General features: G+C 32.4%; 1 protein-coding gene across 1 annotated transcript in view; it reads right to left on the reverse strand.

Annotated features, from left to right (window-relative positions):
- The window catches only part of Nmdar1 (glutamate ionotropic receptor NMDA type subunit 1), a 1366481-nt gene that overhangs the window by 1278266 nt on the left and 68502 nt on the right, over window positions 1-19713 (reverse strand). Inside the window, exon 3 of the mRNA XM_089592421.1 lies at window positions 3643-3894. Coding sequence (XP_089448547.1) covers window positions 3643-3894 — 252 coding nt within the window. The remainder of the gene's footprint in view (window positions 1-3642; window positions 3895-19713) is intronic.

Consider the following 19713-nt stretch of genomic DNA (forward strand, 5'->3'; position numbering starts at 1 on the left):
CTGTGCACGCACCATGCATCATTTCCAAGGTAATAGAGACGACACCGGTACAAGATGCCAGTTTAAGTGCCCCAACCCAGTACACCACCAGAGCACATATAGTAATGTTTGCCGTTACTGTGAGTCCACTTTACACAAATTTGACTTCAACATCGTGGTCCAGTGATAAAGATCTTTCTTTTCTCCTGCCATCCCATCTGAATGTCATCATTAGTGCCTCTTTACTCAATTAACCTCATACTATCGTAATCTACTGTAACAATATTTTTAAGACATTGTACCGACAATAAAAACTAAGCGCATTTCTGATAGCTAACCAAATCTATTGCTTGGATGTTGATTATAAATACAGCTGTAGCTAGTAAGTCTAAAAAGTACTAAGAAAAGACAAACAAAAAAAAACAAAAAAAATAACTTCACAAATAAAAAAATTAATAAATATATGTAACAATATATGAAGTAACAGTATCCCAAAACACTGCAAGTCACTTACTGTATCCCTAGAAAATGAAATAATTGTTAGCTATTAACTTACATTGTAATATGTAATACTGATATGTAAAGACGATATTTTTTACAAATGTAACCCTAGCTATATTCAAATTGTGTAAAACATACATCTGTAAAACGTGAGCCGATTGTACCAGGAACGAACTTGCCCAGCAAATGAAGACTTAGGGGGGGCGTATAACGTGTAGTGGCGTCTACCCACAGTCAGTGATAAATACCATATGGTGTTTGTCACCTAGTAGCTGCACCCACAAATCGATACCAACGCACGCTGGGTTGGTCGCGTGCTCACTAGCCATTCCCGCTCTCTAACTCTACCCCTACCAAATTCAACATCTGGCCTACCCCTGCAGCTGCACCTATTTTCCAAGAATATGTTCATTAAATTTACCTCCACTCCTTGACTTACCACCGGTCCTACCTCCGATTATCAATCCAGTTTAGGGTTTAAATAGAACCGCGCCCTGCGAGCTTGATCTCTTTTCTGGAGAAACCGCGACCAACAAGCAAGCAGCCAGTCTTAACTAAAGCTAGTAACATTATTAAATATCCATCTGATTGTTTAAATTATCGTTATAATATTTGTGAACCAATAAAGCATGTTTCGCTCATTTTTCAATTGAACTTTTCATTTCTAATAACATATTACCAACTTAACACGCAATTTACCTCACTGGCCAACCCAGGAGAGCTGTCAGCTTCTATTCGTCCATTATTTGTAAAGGCGCTGGTGAATTACTTTTAATATTTTAATTACATTGCAAACACTGCTGAACACAAACGCATTTGCTGTCCACGCGCTGCATTTAAATACTCGTGCGCTGAAGTAACGTCGAAGAGCCATGACGTAACACTACAAACGATTTGCAGCCACTCTTTTTTAACTTGAGCAATGATAAATGTCTGAAATATTTTGTACTATAGTTTTTACGCCAACACTGTAGTCTGCATTAAGATATGTACAAAACATTATTGTTATAAGACAGATGTAAAAAAATTTTATTAGTTAACCCTTATTTATTGTATTTTTATGCAGTCGCATAAATTTTGGTACTACAATTTAGGAATGGTTATGAAAATCTCAATCTTCTTATGATAAAAAAGCTAGTTTCTATGTATGGTGTGAAAAACCTTAAGCCATTAAAAATGCTACAAAAATTTTAAACGAATTTCTTGGTCTATCTTTTACGAGAATTTTTATTTCCAAGCCACATACATTTCTACGTCACATCTTTCATAGTGTAAGCAACTTTAATATTTTCTGCAAGACTAAAACTTTGTTTTTCACTTACCATATCACAATTATTTTTCCGTATAATATACTATACTATTAAATGTGTTGGATTATAATAGTATTTAATATAGAAAATTTCCATCCTGATTTTTGTATCGTATGAATTATAAAAAAAAACTCAGATCTTCATAATATTCGTAAGTAATACACTTCTGTATTTATAAAAGTATTTACACACGAAATTATGTATGAAAGGTTTGGTATTGCGCAGCTTTCCCTTTAGTTAATATATTAGTCTTACACACATTCAAAATGACTAATCGTAAGAACACTCTGAAACATTTTGTTAAGACACATGAAAAAAAAAAACACGTAGTAAGCCTTAAATTAATGGCAACATTACGTAAAGGAATAGCTTTTTCAAATAGTCAAAATCTACTTAATAGAAATAAAACATTTGTTCAAATTTATTTTCCAATAAATAGTACAGTAAGCCTGGGCTATTTGAAGTTGAAAGTAAATTAATAGTTTCATCTAAGAAGATGTACCCTTCCTTATCAATTTCTGAGATAAATTTTGCGAGATATATTTTAGGAATTGTTGAAGAGCATCTACAAAAAATCCTAGCGTTTTTTCCACAGGGTCTTAAAAAATAAGCTACTTAAATTTTTGGTGAAAATCCTCAGATAGAAACATTGCATAAGTAGCTCACAACATTTGCTTTAAAGTGCTATTGCAGCATAATACGTAACAAAAATGTATTAGGTCAATCTTATGAAAAAAAAAATTTTAAGTTCCAATACAAAGATTACTCTTATAAATTTGATTATCATAACATGATTCCCTTTATTTTGTATACTATATAAATATTGTTAAACTTATAGTCAATGGTATGAATTACCTTTATAAGGAACATTTATATTTAAATTGTTAGAAATATAAAAATTCAATAAACTGTAGAGTATTTTATTTAACCCACACGTGTCTGTTTAGTAGTACGCTAACATTTTACAGTTCACGTAAATGCTTCTTTTCCACTGTCCTAAAAGTAACTTTTTAGGCTTAGGGTTTCTAACCCCCAACCTTTAAGATCTTAGAGTTAGACACTGTATGGAATTTTTCTACACCCTAATATCAAACTATGGGAACATTGTTGTCCCAAATTGTGAAGGTGCAGTGAGTATGCAAATTCTTACAGTAAAATATTTATTTCTAAATCGAGTAATAATAACTGCTAGACTGAATAAATCTGTAGATATTCAGATTCTCATGAATATTCAGGCTTACAGAAAATCCTTACACATTGTCTACTTTTAAAGAGTTGAGTGGCATGAGTTAAAAATTAGGTGACTTCATTGTGGTATGACAGTTTCTAGTTAACGGTGAGTTGCTGACTAAAAATAAAAAAGTTATGATAATTTGTGCAAGCTTTTTTTAAAACTGCTATTAAGTAATAATGTAGGAAAAAAGTGTTAACATATACATTCATTAAATAATATAACAGAGTATAGAATAACGACAGTTCTTAAATAATAATTTTTATTGTCAAATACTATCTAAAGTAATAAGGAGTAATATTACCTTCATAATTCTATTTTACTATGAATAACTATATATTCATCATAGAATTACTCTACAATATATCATTATGAAAAAATTATTGATAATAAGATAAAAAATTTTGTTACCTTATTATGAAATGAACTATTTCTAGATAAAATTAAGTAATTAAAACAACTAAATAATGACATTTAAAAAAACATACTTTTAACAAATATTATTACAAATAAAAATCAAACAATGGGATGCTTATAAATTATTTTAACTACCCATTTCTCCTATACTATGAGGAATTTTAATAAAGAAATTATTGAAAATATAAGTAGAAAATTCATTACCTTATCTGAAAATGCACTATCCCTAGATGAAATGCCAATGACGGGTATGTGATAAAAACCACTTGTATATGATACTGCTGCAGGTGATAAATCTCCTTCTGTTGGATGGGATGCAATAATTGCATAAACTCGTTGAGCAATTAAATTTTTGCAGACATTTAAAGCTGTTCTAATTGGATTTGAGTCCATTTCAATAACTACATGACCATAAGTTACTCCTTTATTTACATATTGTGAATCAAAATTTAAGTTCTGCAACAAATTTGACTTTCATAATTTATAATATCTCTAACTGGCTGAGTGACTTGCAATATTATTGATGTGATAGTTTTTATTTTATTTCATTTTGAAGTGAAATTTTTTTTAAACATAATAATAGTACAGTTTTGGAAGAGTGTATAATGTACTCGTCGTAGAGACGTCTCTAGCTGGATTTTGGTATTTAAAACTTTATTTTTTAAACCAAACTTTTTTTGTCACAACTTTTATTTGGCTTAAGTCATGTTTCTTGGTCGAATAATAAAAAAAAGATATACATGTTTAAGAAATTTTTGCTATGTATTCTACAAAAAAAAAATTTTTGGATAGGTAGAAGATCCTTTTTTTTAGTCAAATCGCAAAATTTTCTTCCAAATGATAGTTTATCGCATGAAAAAATAATTATTCTCGAAAAACACAATCACTTATCATGACTTATATCATACTCTCAAGTAGAATAAGCCTTGCAGCTGCTAGTAAAAGACAAGAATTCGAGTCTCAATAAAAAATCAAAGGATTCATAAAGTTTCAATCTAAGACTTACTAAATTTTTCTGTATTTAGTGACAGTCAATACAGTTTTTTTCTTTTTTTTTGTATAATGAGAAAGAAAAGATCTTTCAAAGACACCTCAAAAAATAGCTATCGTAAATTTATTTTATTTTAGTAGTGCCAAATTTACCCAACCCTAGATACAAGACTAAAACCTCTCCAGGGTGAACAGCCGGAAAGATCATAGACCCCAAAGTAGGAAAAGAGAATAGAGTTTGAGATACAGAGTAAAAGATACGTGTTAAAAGTTGGTAAATGATCTACGACCAAGGGAGGGCATCATCAGTTATTATGCGTAGTACCGAAGCTTGGATGATGAGGTGTTATAACAACCTGACGTTAAAGGGACTCGGTAACGATGCATAGAATGGAGAATATATATAGAAATGGAGAGAAAAATAAACAAAGAGGGAGTGCCTTACCCCTGGATCACCAAACTCTTGTAGATCCAACAGTGAACCTAACGGATAAGCTCGCCCAAAGTTCGTTCCTGTGACAGGATTTAATGGGTGAGTTCGTCCAGAAGTTGCCCCCTCCGAAATGATTGCCTGCTAACCAACTAGTAAATCAAGTTCTAGAGCAAGAAATGAAAGTGGTTACTTCTTGGATGTACTTATCTAACAGTATATGAACCCTTGTCTAACGATTCACTAATGAGATATTCTATAGTTACAGTGGATATAATTGATAAACCTGGTGTTACGCCCATACAGATTTGTCGAAAGGGATTAGCACCACTCTCAAAGTTGAGTAAATACAGCTGTGCTGATAGAAAGGTATCCTTGACTATTTCTATTACAGACACCTCAAATAAACATCAACGTTTTCAACACATGAAAAATCACTGAAACAGTATGGGGTTAAATAAAATTGATTTTTCGTGTACTGAGTTGGATTTTATTTATGAAGTAAATACTCTTCACCTTCAAGACAAAATTTTTTAATTGGTTTGGCCACCAAAAAAATTTCAGCTGACAAGTTACCAAGTAATTAACAAGTTTTTAGTAATCTGTCTTTTAAGATTTGTTATTCAGATATGTCAGTAAAAGAGGGCGTAGTGTAAGTTATTGTATTAGTAAAAGTTTTTTGGAGTAGCTTAGATGTGCAAGTTAAAATTAACCAGTATTGTACTACCAAATTGATATAATTATTCTTGGATAATAGAAGTATTTTGAATCAAAGAGGCAAGGAAAGAAATGAGTTAGTGAAAAAATCTTTTTTGATAAATTAATTACGATTGTTTAACATTGCTCGTGTACATGATTTTAAAAATATTGAGGAAGAAGATGTAATGCAATATTTTAACGATTTAGTCCTTACGTTATATCTGCAAGTGGCAATCTCTTATCATGTTGGCTGATAAGGGTAAATTTTTTCACTGTATTATAATTTACAAAGTTTTACTTACCGCTTAATGGTAAATAAGTATCAAATAAAATATAGCTCTAACAAAAAAAAAAACTTAAGTTTTGACGTTTAGGAAACAACTCATGCGTTGCTCTTATTTTAGATTTGGAAATCAATTTAAAAAAAAATGATTTGCTGAAAAAATGCAGTACTTAAAACTTCTCTTACTTTAGAGAATCTTCCTAAATTTCTACATGTGTCTTAAATGACGAAGACCATGGCCTAAAATATGTTTTAGGAGTTTGATTCTAAAAGTAATAATTACTTGATCACAGTGTCTAATAAATAATGTAAAAACATTTATTATTTAATATTTATTTAAAATATTGTAAAGTTTTTATATCTTACAACTTGGAACAAAAAGAACATTTTAATGTTAAATGCACCCTATTCAAAAGGATTCTTTTATCTTTAAAATCGATTATCATGTTAACTTCAGTTTTTTACAATAATTTTAGTTACACTATATTAAGATTATTTGGGTGTTATTATTTTGAGCAGTGAAGAAATAAAATTAACATAAGATAGTGCAAGCTACGAGTTTCGTTGGAAGGTCGATATTTTGAATCAAAAAATGAGCGAGGTTGAATAAATATTTTGACTGAAGATATCGTAACAGCATTAGATAATTGTAAAGTTTCTCATTAAAGTTCTACGATTATTATCGCTGCAGTAGCTAAAGCTTCGGATCACGATTTGAACGAGCTCTCATAATAAAGAAAAGCTCTTTTTATGAGACCCGAAAAAAAATCTGCCGAAATAGCGGAAACCATAAAAAAGGTCTCAATGCAGGGTGATAAAGTTGATGGTGCAGTAGTAAATTTTGACGATAAAGTTATACTAGACCATTTGACGTGTAAACGAACAGATCGTGTTCCCATTTTGATAACTGTTGGCGAAACAGATCAACTGCTTGATACACCATCACTACCAGACGGCAAAGGAGTAATTCAAGCACATGCAATTTTCAATGCAATTAAAGAATAGCATTTGTGCCAAGTATCGAAGCAGTTTGTTGTGATACGACTAACGCAAATATAGGATGTAAAGCTGGAGCAGCAGTTCTTTTAGAAGATCTATTCGATAAAAACTTGCTCTTTACTTACCGCGTGTAGGCATCATATTTTTCAAATAATTCTAGGTTCTTGTTTCAGATAAAACTTTCCGGAACTGTGGGATCAAACATCACATTAATAACAATGTTGAGTATATTGTACATTTATACCAACGAATTTATATGTATACGTATGCAAAATGGACTCGTGGGGCCAGCGCCATCTCTGGCCAACTATAGTTGTAAGACATTTGCAGACGCCTGGCACTCAAACGCGGGTGCAAGTAGATCTCGTCTGTTCACCGAAGCATGCGGTCATGGATGCAAGCAGCCGTTTGTTGTTGGCTGTGATGTGTACCGTTCTTATAAATATATTCTCCTTTCATTAAATATCAACTATGACAAGGTGTGCTTGCTCATCTCCCAATCGATGGAATAAATCCCTAAATCTATTAACGTGGTAGCAAAGGTCCGTGGTTACGTGTGATTAAAGTGTAAATCTAACACTGAAAATCAAGAAAAAGTTCTTGTAAAAGTGTACAGTTGTTATTCACGTAATCCGTTTCAGTTTTAAAAATTAAAGAGATTATATGCAAGTGATCACAGATAAAAAGAGTGTCAATCCAACACTGAGAAGTGTAAGAAAAGTTTTGGTAAATGTGATCAAAGACATACTGGTGCTGAAAAAGTATATTTTCAAGGAGAGAGAAGAATCGAAAAATCTGGAAGATCTAAGAGAGGAAATGAGCAATTCCAAAATGGTGGAGATTTCAATACCTGTGTTTGATGGCCAAAACTATGCACATTGAAAGAAAATAATAACGATGTTTTTAAGGTTAAAGAAATGTGCAACGATGATAGAAGGAGAAAAAGTATCGACGGACAAAGAAGACGAATGGGCTGAGAACGAAATAAAGGCCATGAATTATGTTTACAGTGCTATTTCGAATAAGCAGCTGAAATTTGTCGGTGAATTGGACACAGCATTCAAGATTATGAAAAAGTTTGATACTATGGATTTAAAGGAATCAACAGCTTTGCAGATCGTTTACCGGAAGAAGCTGAAATAAATCAGATTAAAGGATTTTCAAGAATCATCAGTCTTTATAAGTGAATTTGAAAAATCAGTGAACGAGTTGAAATCAGCTGGTGCTACAGTGAATAAAAAAGAAAAGTTAAATTATTTATTGAGAACATTACCAGAATTGTATAGTTATAATGGCAATTTGATAAACACATTAAAACTGAAGGATCAGACAGTTAGTTATGGGATCGATAAAATAAAAATGTTGGAAATTAAAAATAAAAGTTAAAATGCTTTTGTAAGCGTAAAATTAAATGCTTTCGTGTCAAAATCAAAAGGTCATGAGAATTAAAAAAGAATGCAAGAAAGAACCTGTTACAGCTGTGGTAAAATTGGACATTTCAAGAAAGATCAAAACTGGGCGCGGACGCCCCGAACGAGCTCCCAGTGGGCGAGCGCATCCAAGCTCTCCACAGGAGGGCTGGGCAGAACGATGGAGTTGAGAGGGCCACCGACGAGGAAATGCCCTGGGGTGAGAACATCGAGGTCTCCAGTGTCTCCAGACAGCGATGTCAGTGGTCGGCTATTTAAGACTATCTCAATGCCAACGAGCACCGTGGAAAATTCCTCGTAGGTGAGATGGCGTGACCCCATGACGCGCCGGAGGTGACTTTTGGTTGACTTGACGGCGGCCTCCCACAAGCCACCGAACTGAGGAGCGCCCGGTGGAATGAACTTCCAAGCAATTTCTTGATCGGCGAGAGAGCCCACGACCAATCCCCAGTCCAGCTCGGCTGTCAGCAAGGCATCGCGCAGCTTGACATCAGCGCGGTGGAAGCAAGTCGCGTTGTTGCTCAAATGGAAACAATGCTAGCTATGGAGGCCAAGCACGGGGGGGGGGGGACGTCAACAATTTCGTGGAAACAACACGCAACAAGGAGTATTAAGAGGCAGAGGCTCAAGTGGACAACGAGGCAGAGGCTACGCGTCGCAGCAAGAAATGTGGCAGCAAGGCAACAGCTCGTTTGGCGCTTTCTCTGCGAAGATCTTCAAGTCTACTGCGATGCATAGCGAAACGCAAGGTAAACGTATTGACTGGCTTTTGGATAGTGATTGTACTGATCATGTGGTAAATCTAAATAATGTTTTTGTAAATTTTATTGAAATAAAAAATCTGGTTGACGTAAATATAGGAGACGGTAGAAGTTTAAAAGCGACTAAAATAGGAAAAATTTCGAATTATTTGAAAGTGTACAATAAATTAGTGAGAATTGAAATGTCTCATGTGTACTATGTTAAAGAAATAAAAGAAAATTTATTAAGTTCATCAAAAGTTACCGATAAAAATAAAGTTATTGCTTAAAATAATACGGCAAAAATTTATAACAGAGAGAGTGCGCTTTTAGCTATCGCGTTTAAAACAGAAGAATTGTACAGATTGCAAAGTGTAATTTAAAATGAACATAAGATTACCGTTAATACTATGAGTACCGAAAATAATGACGAAATTACTTTAAAGGAAAAATGGCATCGTATTTTGAGGCATGTAAGTTTCAAATATTTGAATGTTTTATGTACAAATGAACTAGCAGATGGTCTGCCAAAAGAAATTGAGAGTAACTGTATGAAATGCGTTATTTGTATAAAAAATAAAATTCACAATTAATCATTTGAAAATACTAGACAAAAGGCCAAGGAAATTTTAGAAATAGTACATACTGATCTGAATGGGCCTCATAATACTACTGGATTAAATAGGGAAAAATATTTTTTAACTTTTATTGTAGACTATAGCAAAATAGCCAGAGTATATCCAATTCAATCAAAAGATCAAGTCTATGATTGTTTTGTGTCATATATGAATGAAGTTGAAAATATTACTGAAAAAAGAATAAAAATTTAAGGTGTGATAACGGTAAGGAATATATGAATAAAAGAATTTTTGATCTAGTAAAAGAAAAAGAAATAAGTCTAGATGCATGTCCACCGCATATGCACGAATTAAATGGTACTGCCGAAAGGTATGATAGGAGCATTATGGACATTGCTAGATGTTTGTTATCTGAAGCTAGAATGAATAGTAGATTTTATCCAGAATTTGTATGCGCGGCAGCATAAATAAAGAACATAACACTTGCAAATACTGCTGATTTAAAAACTCCTTTTGAATTGTTCTTTAGTATGGAATCTAATGTTAAACATTTAAAAATGTATGCAAGTAGGGTATTTGTACGTGTGCCTGAACAGAGAAGGCAGTCGAAATGGGATAGAAAAGCAGATCTAGAAATTCTTGTAGGTTATGAAAATGTAGTATATTGAATTTTAATTAATATCACGATTAACATCAATTTGCTACAATAAATAGAGTTATCGTAGCAAAACATGAAGATGTCATTGAAAAAGATGAATATTGTATTCGATTAAAAGATAATGATGATGATAAATCAAAAAATGAAAACGAAATTGTTGATGACAAATCCGAGTCAAGCGAATTTGAAGATGCTGAGTATGAAAATGACAATGATATTACTGAAAGAGAAAATGAATGTCAAAGTCAAAAAGAGAATAATGTTAACAGTGGACTGAAAAGAAATATAAAGTGTCCAGAAAGATATAATGATAACTATGTACATAATACGAGTTATGTCAATTATTGTAGGGCAGAAAATCCTAAAAGTTTTGATGAAGTTGTAGGAAGTTTTGAATCTGATAATTGGAAAAATGTGATGAAAAAAGAAATAAAATATTTAAATAAAACTTGGGTATTGGTAGATAAGCCAAAAGATAATAAAGTTTTAGATGTGAAATCTAAATAGGTTAATTAAAAAAAAATGGAAAAAAATTTAAAGCTAGGTTAGTAGTAAGAAAGTTTCAACAAAAAGAGATTACTGAAGATATTTATTCTCCTGTAGCTAAGATGCAAACTTGAAAAGTTCTGTTATCGTATTGCTGCCAAAAAGGCTCAATTGTTGATTAGGTGGATGTTGAAACTACATTTTTAAATGGGAAAGTTAGATCAGAGATGTATGTCAAACAACCGCAAGGTTTTGCCAACAATTCTTATAAAGTATGTAAATAGCAAAACGCATTGTATGGTTTGAGAGAAAGTCTTGGAGCTTGGTTTGAATGTTTTAATGAATTGATAAAAAAATTAGAATTTGAAAATAGTAAAGTAGACAATTGTTTATATTCTTTGAGCAATGGAAAAGATAAGGCTTACAACATTTTATTTGTTAATGATTTATTAATTTGTTGTAAAATTTAAAAGACTAATGATGTGATTAAGGGAAAATTGTCAAAAAGGTTTTGCATAAAGGATTTGGGAAGAGTAATGAATTATTTGAAGAATAAATATTAATTATATGTCAAGAAAAATGTTATTTTTATGAGTCAAATAAGTTATATTGAACCATTGGCAAATAAGTACAAATTAGAAAATGCTAAATTATATGATACACCAATGGAAATAAATTTAAAGCTAGAACAAGCAAAAGAAATCAGAAATGATTTGAAGTATAGAAATTTGACTGGTGAACTTTTGTATATTAGTTCAGACATGAGACCTGATGTAAGTTATATCGTTAATTATTTAAGTCAATTTCAAAATTGTAATGATGAAATACATTTTAAGTATGCGATGAAGATTTTAAAATACGTGTACCTAACAAGAGATTTAAACCAAATGTATAAGAAAAATGATAATGCAGATATAATAGATTGCTATAATGATTCAGACTTGGCAGGTGACTGTCTTGATAGAAGATCTACATCGGGCTATGTTATAAGATTTTTAGGTAATATGGTGTATTGGAAACTGCGAAAATAAAATAGCGAAACAAAGTTTTCGACTTAAGCGGAGTATGTTGCTTTGTCAGAGGCTGTTAGTAAATTGAAGTTAATAACAGATTTGGTAGATACTTTAAAGTTAAAGTTAAATGAACAGATAAAAATTTGTGAAGATAATTCAGGAGCCTTAAGCATTGCTAAATGTGGAAATTTTACAAAAAATTCGAAATATATCGAGGTGCGTTGTCATTACATTTATGACAATTACTTAAAAGGAATTATTGATATTGTAAAAGTAGAATCAGAAAGTAATATTGCAGATTTTTTCACTAAATCTCTTAGAAGGTTGAAATTTAAAAAATTTAGAAGTAAAATAAATACACAATTCTAAGAATGAGATAGACAAACGTGGACAAACAAACAGAGTTACATGGATAGAAGAAAAAAGAGAAAAGATTTACAAGTTATCAATGACAATGCTCAGACAGATGGTCACTTAATTTAACAGTACATAAAAGTGCTTTGCACTAAAAAAAAAAAAAAAAAACAATACGTATTTCATGCTGTACGTAAGTTTTTAAAAAAATTTAGAAACGAAACAAAAAAAATTTTGATTAAAAAAATCATGTAAACGCACTAGAAAAAAGAGAATATACTACAAAATTTTTATTTAAGTTTTATTCCTGCACTTAAAAATTAGCAATTTATCCTCTTTGCATGAAGCATCTTTTATTTATGTAACAACAGACAATTACTGTACAGCTCTTAGTTTTTTCTTCAAGTGTTTTAATGTAAGACCTTACATCTGTGTTGTGATATAAAAAAATTAGGTTATATTGATGTTCCCGTAATTTATTTGTGAATCCTTCAATTGTCGCGATGACTTACAGCATGCTATGCTTATTTCATTCATAAAAACTCACTGCAAAGGGCTTTTCATTTATCATAGTTAAATGCAATATGCAATCTGTCTTACTGACTTATGAAGTTGCCTCGTATATATGCTCAATTCAAAATCGACTCTCGGAAAGAGTTCTCGCACACATTGTCTCAGCAGCGAGCCACAAAAAGCCGTGAGCTTAATGCCTGTATTGTTTGCTGCAGTAATTAGGTATCTCACTGTTACGGATATAAACATCGAAAGCTAGAGTCTAATTAACCGTATTGTAAGCTTACGATTCCATAATTTTTTTTAGTTTAAGTATAAAATGCTCAATTGCAAAAGAACACATTCTCAGAATTTCCTTGTGATTGTGTGAAAAAAAAATCCTCTTCATTGATATGACCACATTAGTGCAGCCTGCAAGCTAATTACTGAGATGATAAGAAGTGTAACTCTGTGCAAGTTAAATAATTTTTTTGCACAAAAATTAAGTCATTTTACTAATATTTCTGTAATTTTTTATGAGTTGAAAACGTTGATGTTTATTTCAGGTGTCTCTGATAGAAATGGCTAAGGATACCTTTACATCAGCACAGCTATATTTACTCAGCTTTGAGAGTGGTGCTAATCCTTTTCGACAAATCTGTATGGGCTTAACACCAGGTTCATCAATGATATCCTCGGTAACTATGAAATATCTCATTAGTATATCATAAGACAAGGGTTCGTATATTGTTAGATAAGAACATCCAGGAAGTAACCACTTTTATTTCTTGCTCTAGAACTTCATTAACTAGTGGGTTAGCAGGCACTCTTTCTGAAGGGGCCATCTTCTAGACCAACTAACCTGTTGAGTCCTTTTGCAGAAACAAACTTTGGGCCAGCTCTTCTGTTATGGCCACTTTTGGATCTACAAGAGTTTGGTGATCCAGAGGTGAGGCCTTCTTTCGTTGTTTCTCATCATCCAAGCTTTGCTGCTATGCACAATAACTGATGATGTCCTTCCTTGGTCGTAGATCATTCACAACTTTTGACACATATCTTTTACTCTGTATCTCAAATTCTATTCTCGTTTTTTAGTCCATAGTTACTGTATGTACCCTTGTAAGTAGGCTTGCGTGAATTCGACACTTTTAAAATAATATGAATTAATTATTGCTACTATCTGAGGTGCCTTTAAAAGATTTATTTTTTTCTACTGTGCAAAAGAAAAAAAATAATACTAATAATAATTATAATAATAATATTAATAATAATAATAATAATAAAAATAATAATAATAATCTGTCACAGGATACATGAAAGAAGTAAAGCTTCGATAAGAATTTCATAAGAAACTATTGCTCAAAGTTACATAATTCTTGCTATTTTAACATTATTTCATTCTAAAAATAAGAAATTCATTTCTGCTTATTAATTATTTTATATGTAAAAAAAATTATTGCACGCACTTTTGCCGACTTGTATTATATGCTGTCAGATATTTGCGCCGTTTGTAAACATCACGCTTACACATATTGCTGATTAGAAATTTTAACTAAACTACCCACCTGAAAAATGAATGACAGAGTTTTATGTGCAATTACTATAGAAAAGCCACAGGGCGTTCCATGTGGTTTTACACATGACTTTACAAAAGGGTTTTTAGATTGGTAATGCTATATGTAATGCTGTATAAAAAAATGGAACATTTTGGAATGGAAGTAATGGAAAAACATGGAATTAAAAATTAAAAGAAAAAATAAAAGTTTCGTCATCTATAGATAGCTGCCGAATAGTCTAATCTACCATACTTTTAAGTTTTAAGCAGTCTGGTTATTATTTGCATAAACAAGGAAACGACCTTAAAAGACGTTGCCTAGTTAATAAGTTTTATTATAGGTAACTACATTACCGATACTTTTAACAAAATGGAGAAACTTAGCAAAGTACTTAGTTGATAAGTGTTTTTTAAAGGGATTTTAATCTTTTTAATGGTTAAATCTGTAAAAAATATTCTAACATAAATTAAGACTTCCCATGATTATTTCTTAAATAGTTTTGTATCACTACTGTAAGATTTGTTGACATATATCATTTTTATTATAGTTTTTCATGCTGATCCAACAGTCTTCCCATTACAGCTTATGTTAAACACGATTTTTTATCTTATTATTTCTCAATATTCGATATTATTACACTACATGCCAAAAAAATATGCACAGATTCAAAATAGCACAGAAGTGCCTCGCCTTTTTCTCACTCTGATCTTGAGTACCTCCAAACTGTTTTCTTCCTTGACGATTTTCTCTTGAACTGTAGCTGCTGCATAATGAAAATATGGAGAACGATAAATCTTGCTCGTAGCATGCGTGACTGTCTTAGCTGGTAGATGGTAAAAGTACCCTCTCAACTGCTCCTGAGTACTTTAGATGCTACGAGATGAAAGTATGAGAAACCATAAATCTTGCTCTTAGCGTACGTGACTGTATAAGGCCAAAATTATCCGCAACAGAATGAGTCTGGCAAATGACGAATGACAAGTGGGATCGATCAATCAGCGTGACTGAAAGAATCGACAAATAGCGCTGATTGATCGATTCCACTTGTCATTCGTCATTCACTAAGCTTATTTCACTGCTTTTGATTTTGGCCTTAGCTGTTAGATGGTAAAAAAATCCACTGAACTGCTCCCGAGTACTCCGAACTGTAGTTGCCAAAAGATAAAAGTACGAAGAACGGGCACTCTCTCACTGTTTTCCGTGCCTGTTCTTCACTGCTGAGGGATTATACGATGTTACGAGAAATGGCACTCTCTCTCGTGCCTATTCTTTACTGCTGAGTGATAATTACATGCTAAGAGAACTAGCGATCTCTCTCTCTCCTTTACTATACGTGCCCATGCTTCGCATACTTTTTGAGTAGCAATAGCTTTTTCACCGCATACGACTTTATCGCGTAAAAATTTGCGCTGTCAAATGAAACGCAAGATACAGAATTTGAAGAAGGAAAATAAATTGTAAATTTATTTGTTACATTTTTCTGTATATCTATGATTGACCACTTAATTTTATTAATTCAATTGCTAATTAACAATCTCACAGGCATCCAACAAATGTTTTGAAGTGACTAAATGTAATTTATGTTCTTGGTTTCTTCTCCATAAATTTTTTATTAAAATTTTGTAGGTCAGTTTTTGAAATACGGAATAACGTGTTGTTTTTTATGAGATAAAGTCATAAATACTCACGTCCTTTTTTCTAGGCATCCTAGATCTATAAAAATATAACTGGAACATTTTTTGTACTTATAATCTAACATGTGTTATTTTATTTAAATCTTTAAGGTCACTCAGTATACGACAGTACTACTTTCAATGAAAATTATGGAACTGAAGGAATAGTAATTATCAAGAAATTTTGTTAGTTTAAAAATAATTTATTTTAATAATAAAAGTTTAGTTTTACAACTATTAATTATTAAAATATTATCACTTACAAAATGATGCTCATGTGATGTGTGTGTATTTATTTAGAAACAATTTTCTTTCTTACCTATTATAATTGTTCATTCTCAAATAGAAGTCTATGACATGCTTTTTTATTTGGATTGTCCGTAGACATTTTTTTTATCCCTACTGTTTTGCACAATATTTCTGGCGATCATCACAACTAAAGGGTGTTTCAGTGAGATTTACCTGTAATACTGACTTATTTACAATCGGTAATATTGCCAGACCTACCACTTGTATCAATCTAGGGACTGCTACTTACAATATCAGATTGATTTCTTCTGCTGGTGGTGCAGGAGCAATATTTGGTATTGACTTAATCGGCGATGTCAGGTCGATTATTTCTACTGGTGGTTCAGGAACAATATTCGGTATTGACCTAATCAGCGATGTCAGATCGATTTCTTCTGCTGGCAGTGCAGGAGAAATATGAGGTCTTAACCTAATTGGTGAAGTCAGGTTGATGTAAGGAATCGGCATACCAATTGGTGCGATTGTTACTGATGCCAGTTGTTCTTTGTCTAATGAATCTAATGAGAAAAGAGTGTGTTGATTATCATCTCAAGAATATTAAATAAATACACATATATAATTATAATCACTTACTGTTCGTGGAAGGGCCATTACCGTCGCGAGCTAAAGCCCAGACCACGTCGAAGACAGATACAGGGAAAAGGATTAACGCAAGACTTGTAATTGTAAATCAACAGCAGCATATATTTTCAATCAATTGGTATACTATGTACAGGTGCGAACTGAGTGAAGCGTTCAACTCAGCCGCGGCGCTTGCTTGGACTGACTAGTGCTACGCAGAGCACGGTGTATTTATATGCTTATATGTGAATGTTTGCGAATATTTCGTTTTGCAGATAACAACTATTGAATATATTATAACGTAGAAAAGTATAAATGTAGCACAGTCTCTAGAGTATTGTTTTAATCCAAGTAGTAACGTATGAAACATAAGATATTCAATTCTAAGAAGCTCGCGAAGAAGTAACAGACATTTCAATATTACAGCAATTTCGCATAGCAATAAAATGTACAGTAGATTTAAGCACAAGTTCACTTTAAAACTGAACACTTACCAATAAGGGAGGCTATAAATTATGGCGACAGCATTTCATTTTCTGCTAGCACTATAAGTTAGTTGAAATCAACCGTGCTCATCATTTCAAAATCACTTAGGTTTGGAAACGATGACAACTCAAACAGTCTTCTGTTAATACTGCAAAAAACCTTGAGCATGGAGAGCACGTCAGGAAATTACCTTCACTGTCTAGAAGAAAACAATTGGTAATGTCGATGTTTGTACAGGCCGTTTTAGATTTGCTACCATGTTGAATTCCGCAGTATATATTATCGAAGAAGATGTCGGTGCTGATGATGAAGCAATGTCATCCTCTTCCTCTTTGAAACCCTATACGAAGTCCTGGTTTGCAAGCAAATCCAAATTTTCCCACTGCAACGTCGGGATAACGTCTTCATGTACAGGTGCCATTCCGTAAGGTATTTTTTATGTTTGACTGTAAGATGAAAATTCTTCTTCTATTTAACTGACAATTCAAAGGTATAAATCTCGTTTAAATAACTTAGTACAGCTACTCTGAAATATGAAATTACTAGAAAAAGACATAAATTTGCCGTCTTCTACCACACGTATACAGTATGAAAAATTCGAGCCCCCTCCCTCAAAAAATCTCAACCCCCTTAATATCTTTAAAAATCTAAACAAATGTTCCACACCAATGAGCAAATGAAGAAATGAAAGAGGACAGTAACATAATTGCTGCTTCCCTTGCCACTCTATGCGTGCAGCATCAACATGCTTAAGAAAGGGAAAACCATGCCTCCAACATACTGCGTGCGCAAATATCTGTTCCAAAAGCATTTAGATTGTCAACGTTTCTCCTCAGTAAGAATTTCCAAAAGCATGCAGAAGAGTCAACATTTTCCCTTTTTTAGAAATTCCAAAGCATACAGATCAGCCACCTTTCTCTTTTAATAAGAAGAAGATCGATAAGAAATTCCAAGACTGTCTATACTTTCAAAATCACATTAGTCACCGTATTTCTTACAAGGTATTCATTAAAAATATTTTATTGTTGAAATTTATTCGCACATTCCATCATCAAAATAATTATTGAAGCCCTCTTTGCTGAAGTAATAAAGAGAAAGAGTATTTTTTACTTTTTCAACTCTCTTTCTCTCCGCAGAAATGATAAAGAGAGTGTTATCTTTTTACATGTTGCATTCTATGACATTTCACGAAAATACTTAACATAAAGTGTAACAGAAATTTATACTTGAAAATGACACTGAAAAAATCAGCTGGTGATATTAGGAGATATAAGAAATGGCTCATTTTCTGTACTCTACAGCGCTCCGTGATAAACTTAGAACCAGCGATAAATATCTCAGTAGACGCTGAAGCTGTAGTAGCAGCCGAGTTTGTACAACAACCAGTAGTTTTTGAGTTAGAACATCCAGTAGCTAATATTCATGATGATGCAGCATTGGTGAAAAATGGTAAAGTATAACTCTACTGATTAAAAAATAATTTTTAAGTTACTTAGTTTCAGGCGTCAAATGCTGAGCAGAGACTTTTTTTCCCCCCTATAGAAATCGTATAATAGATTTGAAAAAAACTATTTTTTTTATGGAAGCACCTATACCACCATCACAAGATAAATGGTTAAATAGCCTTCGGAATTCAACATCATCGTTTCCAGAATCAGATTTATTATGGTTGGAACAAGACTCGGATTGCATGTTTAACTCGCAACCAACTGATGAAGAAGAAGAAATATCCAATCCATCAACATCATTTATTACTACGCCTCTGAATATACCAACGCCATCGACATTACAACAGGCATCTTCATCGGGGCCAAATTCAAAACTTTTTCTGCCTGATAATTTTGAAGAACGGACAGAGGAGGATAAAAATAAATTAGCGTTAAGAGTCGAGATACTACTATGAGAAAAGAGCCAAAAATATCGACTAGGGAAATTAAAAAAATAATAAAAATGCAAGAACAAATTCTGAGGCAAGCAGCTCTGAAGCAAAAAAGGAAGATCATGATGATGAAAAAGAATCAGAAAAAAAGAGAAAAAAAAACGATACGCTGCATTGAAAAAAATAAATGAAGGCCCAAGTGAAGAAAGAAGGTATTATAAGCAAGCGCAGAAAAAGAAATAAAGAAAATGTAATACCATTGATCAACGATTATACGTGTAAAATCTCTACAAATAAGTAAAAATTTGTATCCACATATATGTTTGATTAGTAAACAGAGATAATATGTTAAAATTACATGATAAACATTTTTATTTTATTCATTCTTTGTTCTTTGTTTTATACATACATTTACATCCTGTCTTAAAAAAAAGTTGATAAATTTATTTTTAAAACTATGAAAAGTATTTTTGATTGAAGTTAAGAGTATGCGTGAAGTACGTAGGGTCACTAGTCAGTTAATTAGAAAAAAATATGACATACGGTGGATTTAGCACTTTCTCCTGCTGCCACATCCAACCTCTAATTACCAATGCATTCTTCATAGCATATGATTTGTCAACGCCGAAGCTGTGGCATTAGCGTGGAAATAAATCTTT

The sequence above is a fragment of the Copidosoma floridanum genome, unplaced genomic scaffold (assembly GCF_036245765.1).
Source record: "Copidosoma floridanum isolate Cflo_tuat_1 unplaced genomic scaffold, Cflo_Japanese_pri ptg000017l, whole genome shotgun sequence".
NCBI classification, from domain to species: Eukaryota; Metazoa; Arthropoda; class Insecta; order Hymenoptera; family Encyrtidae; genus Copidosoma; species Copidosoma floridanum.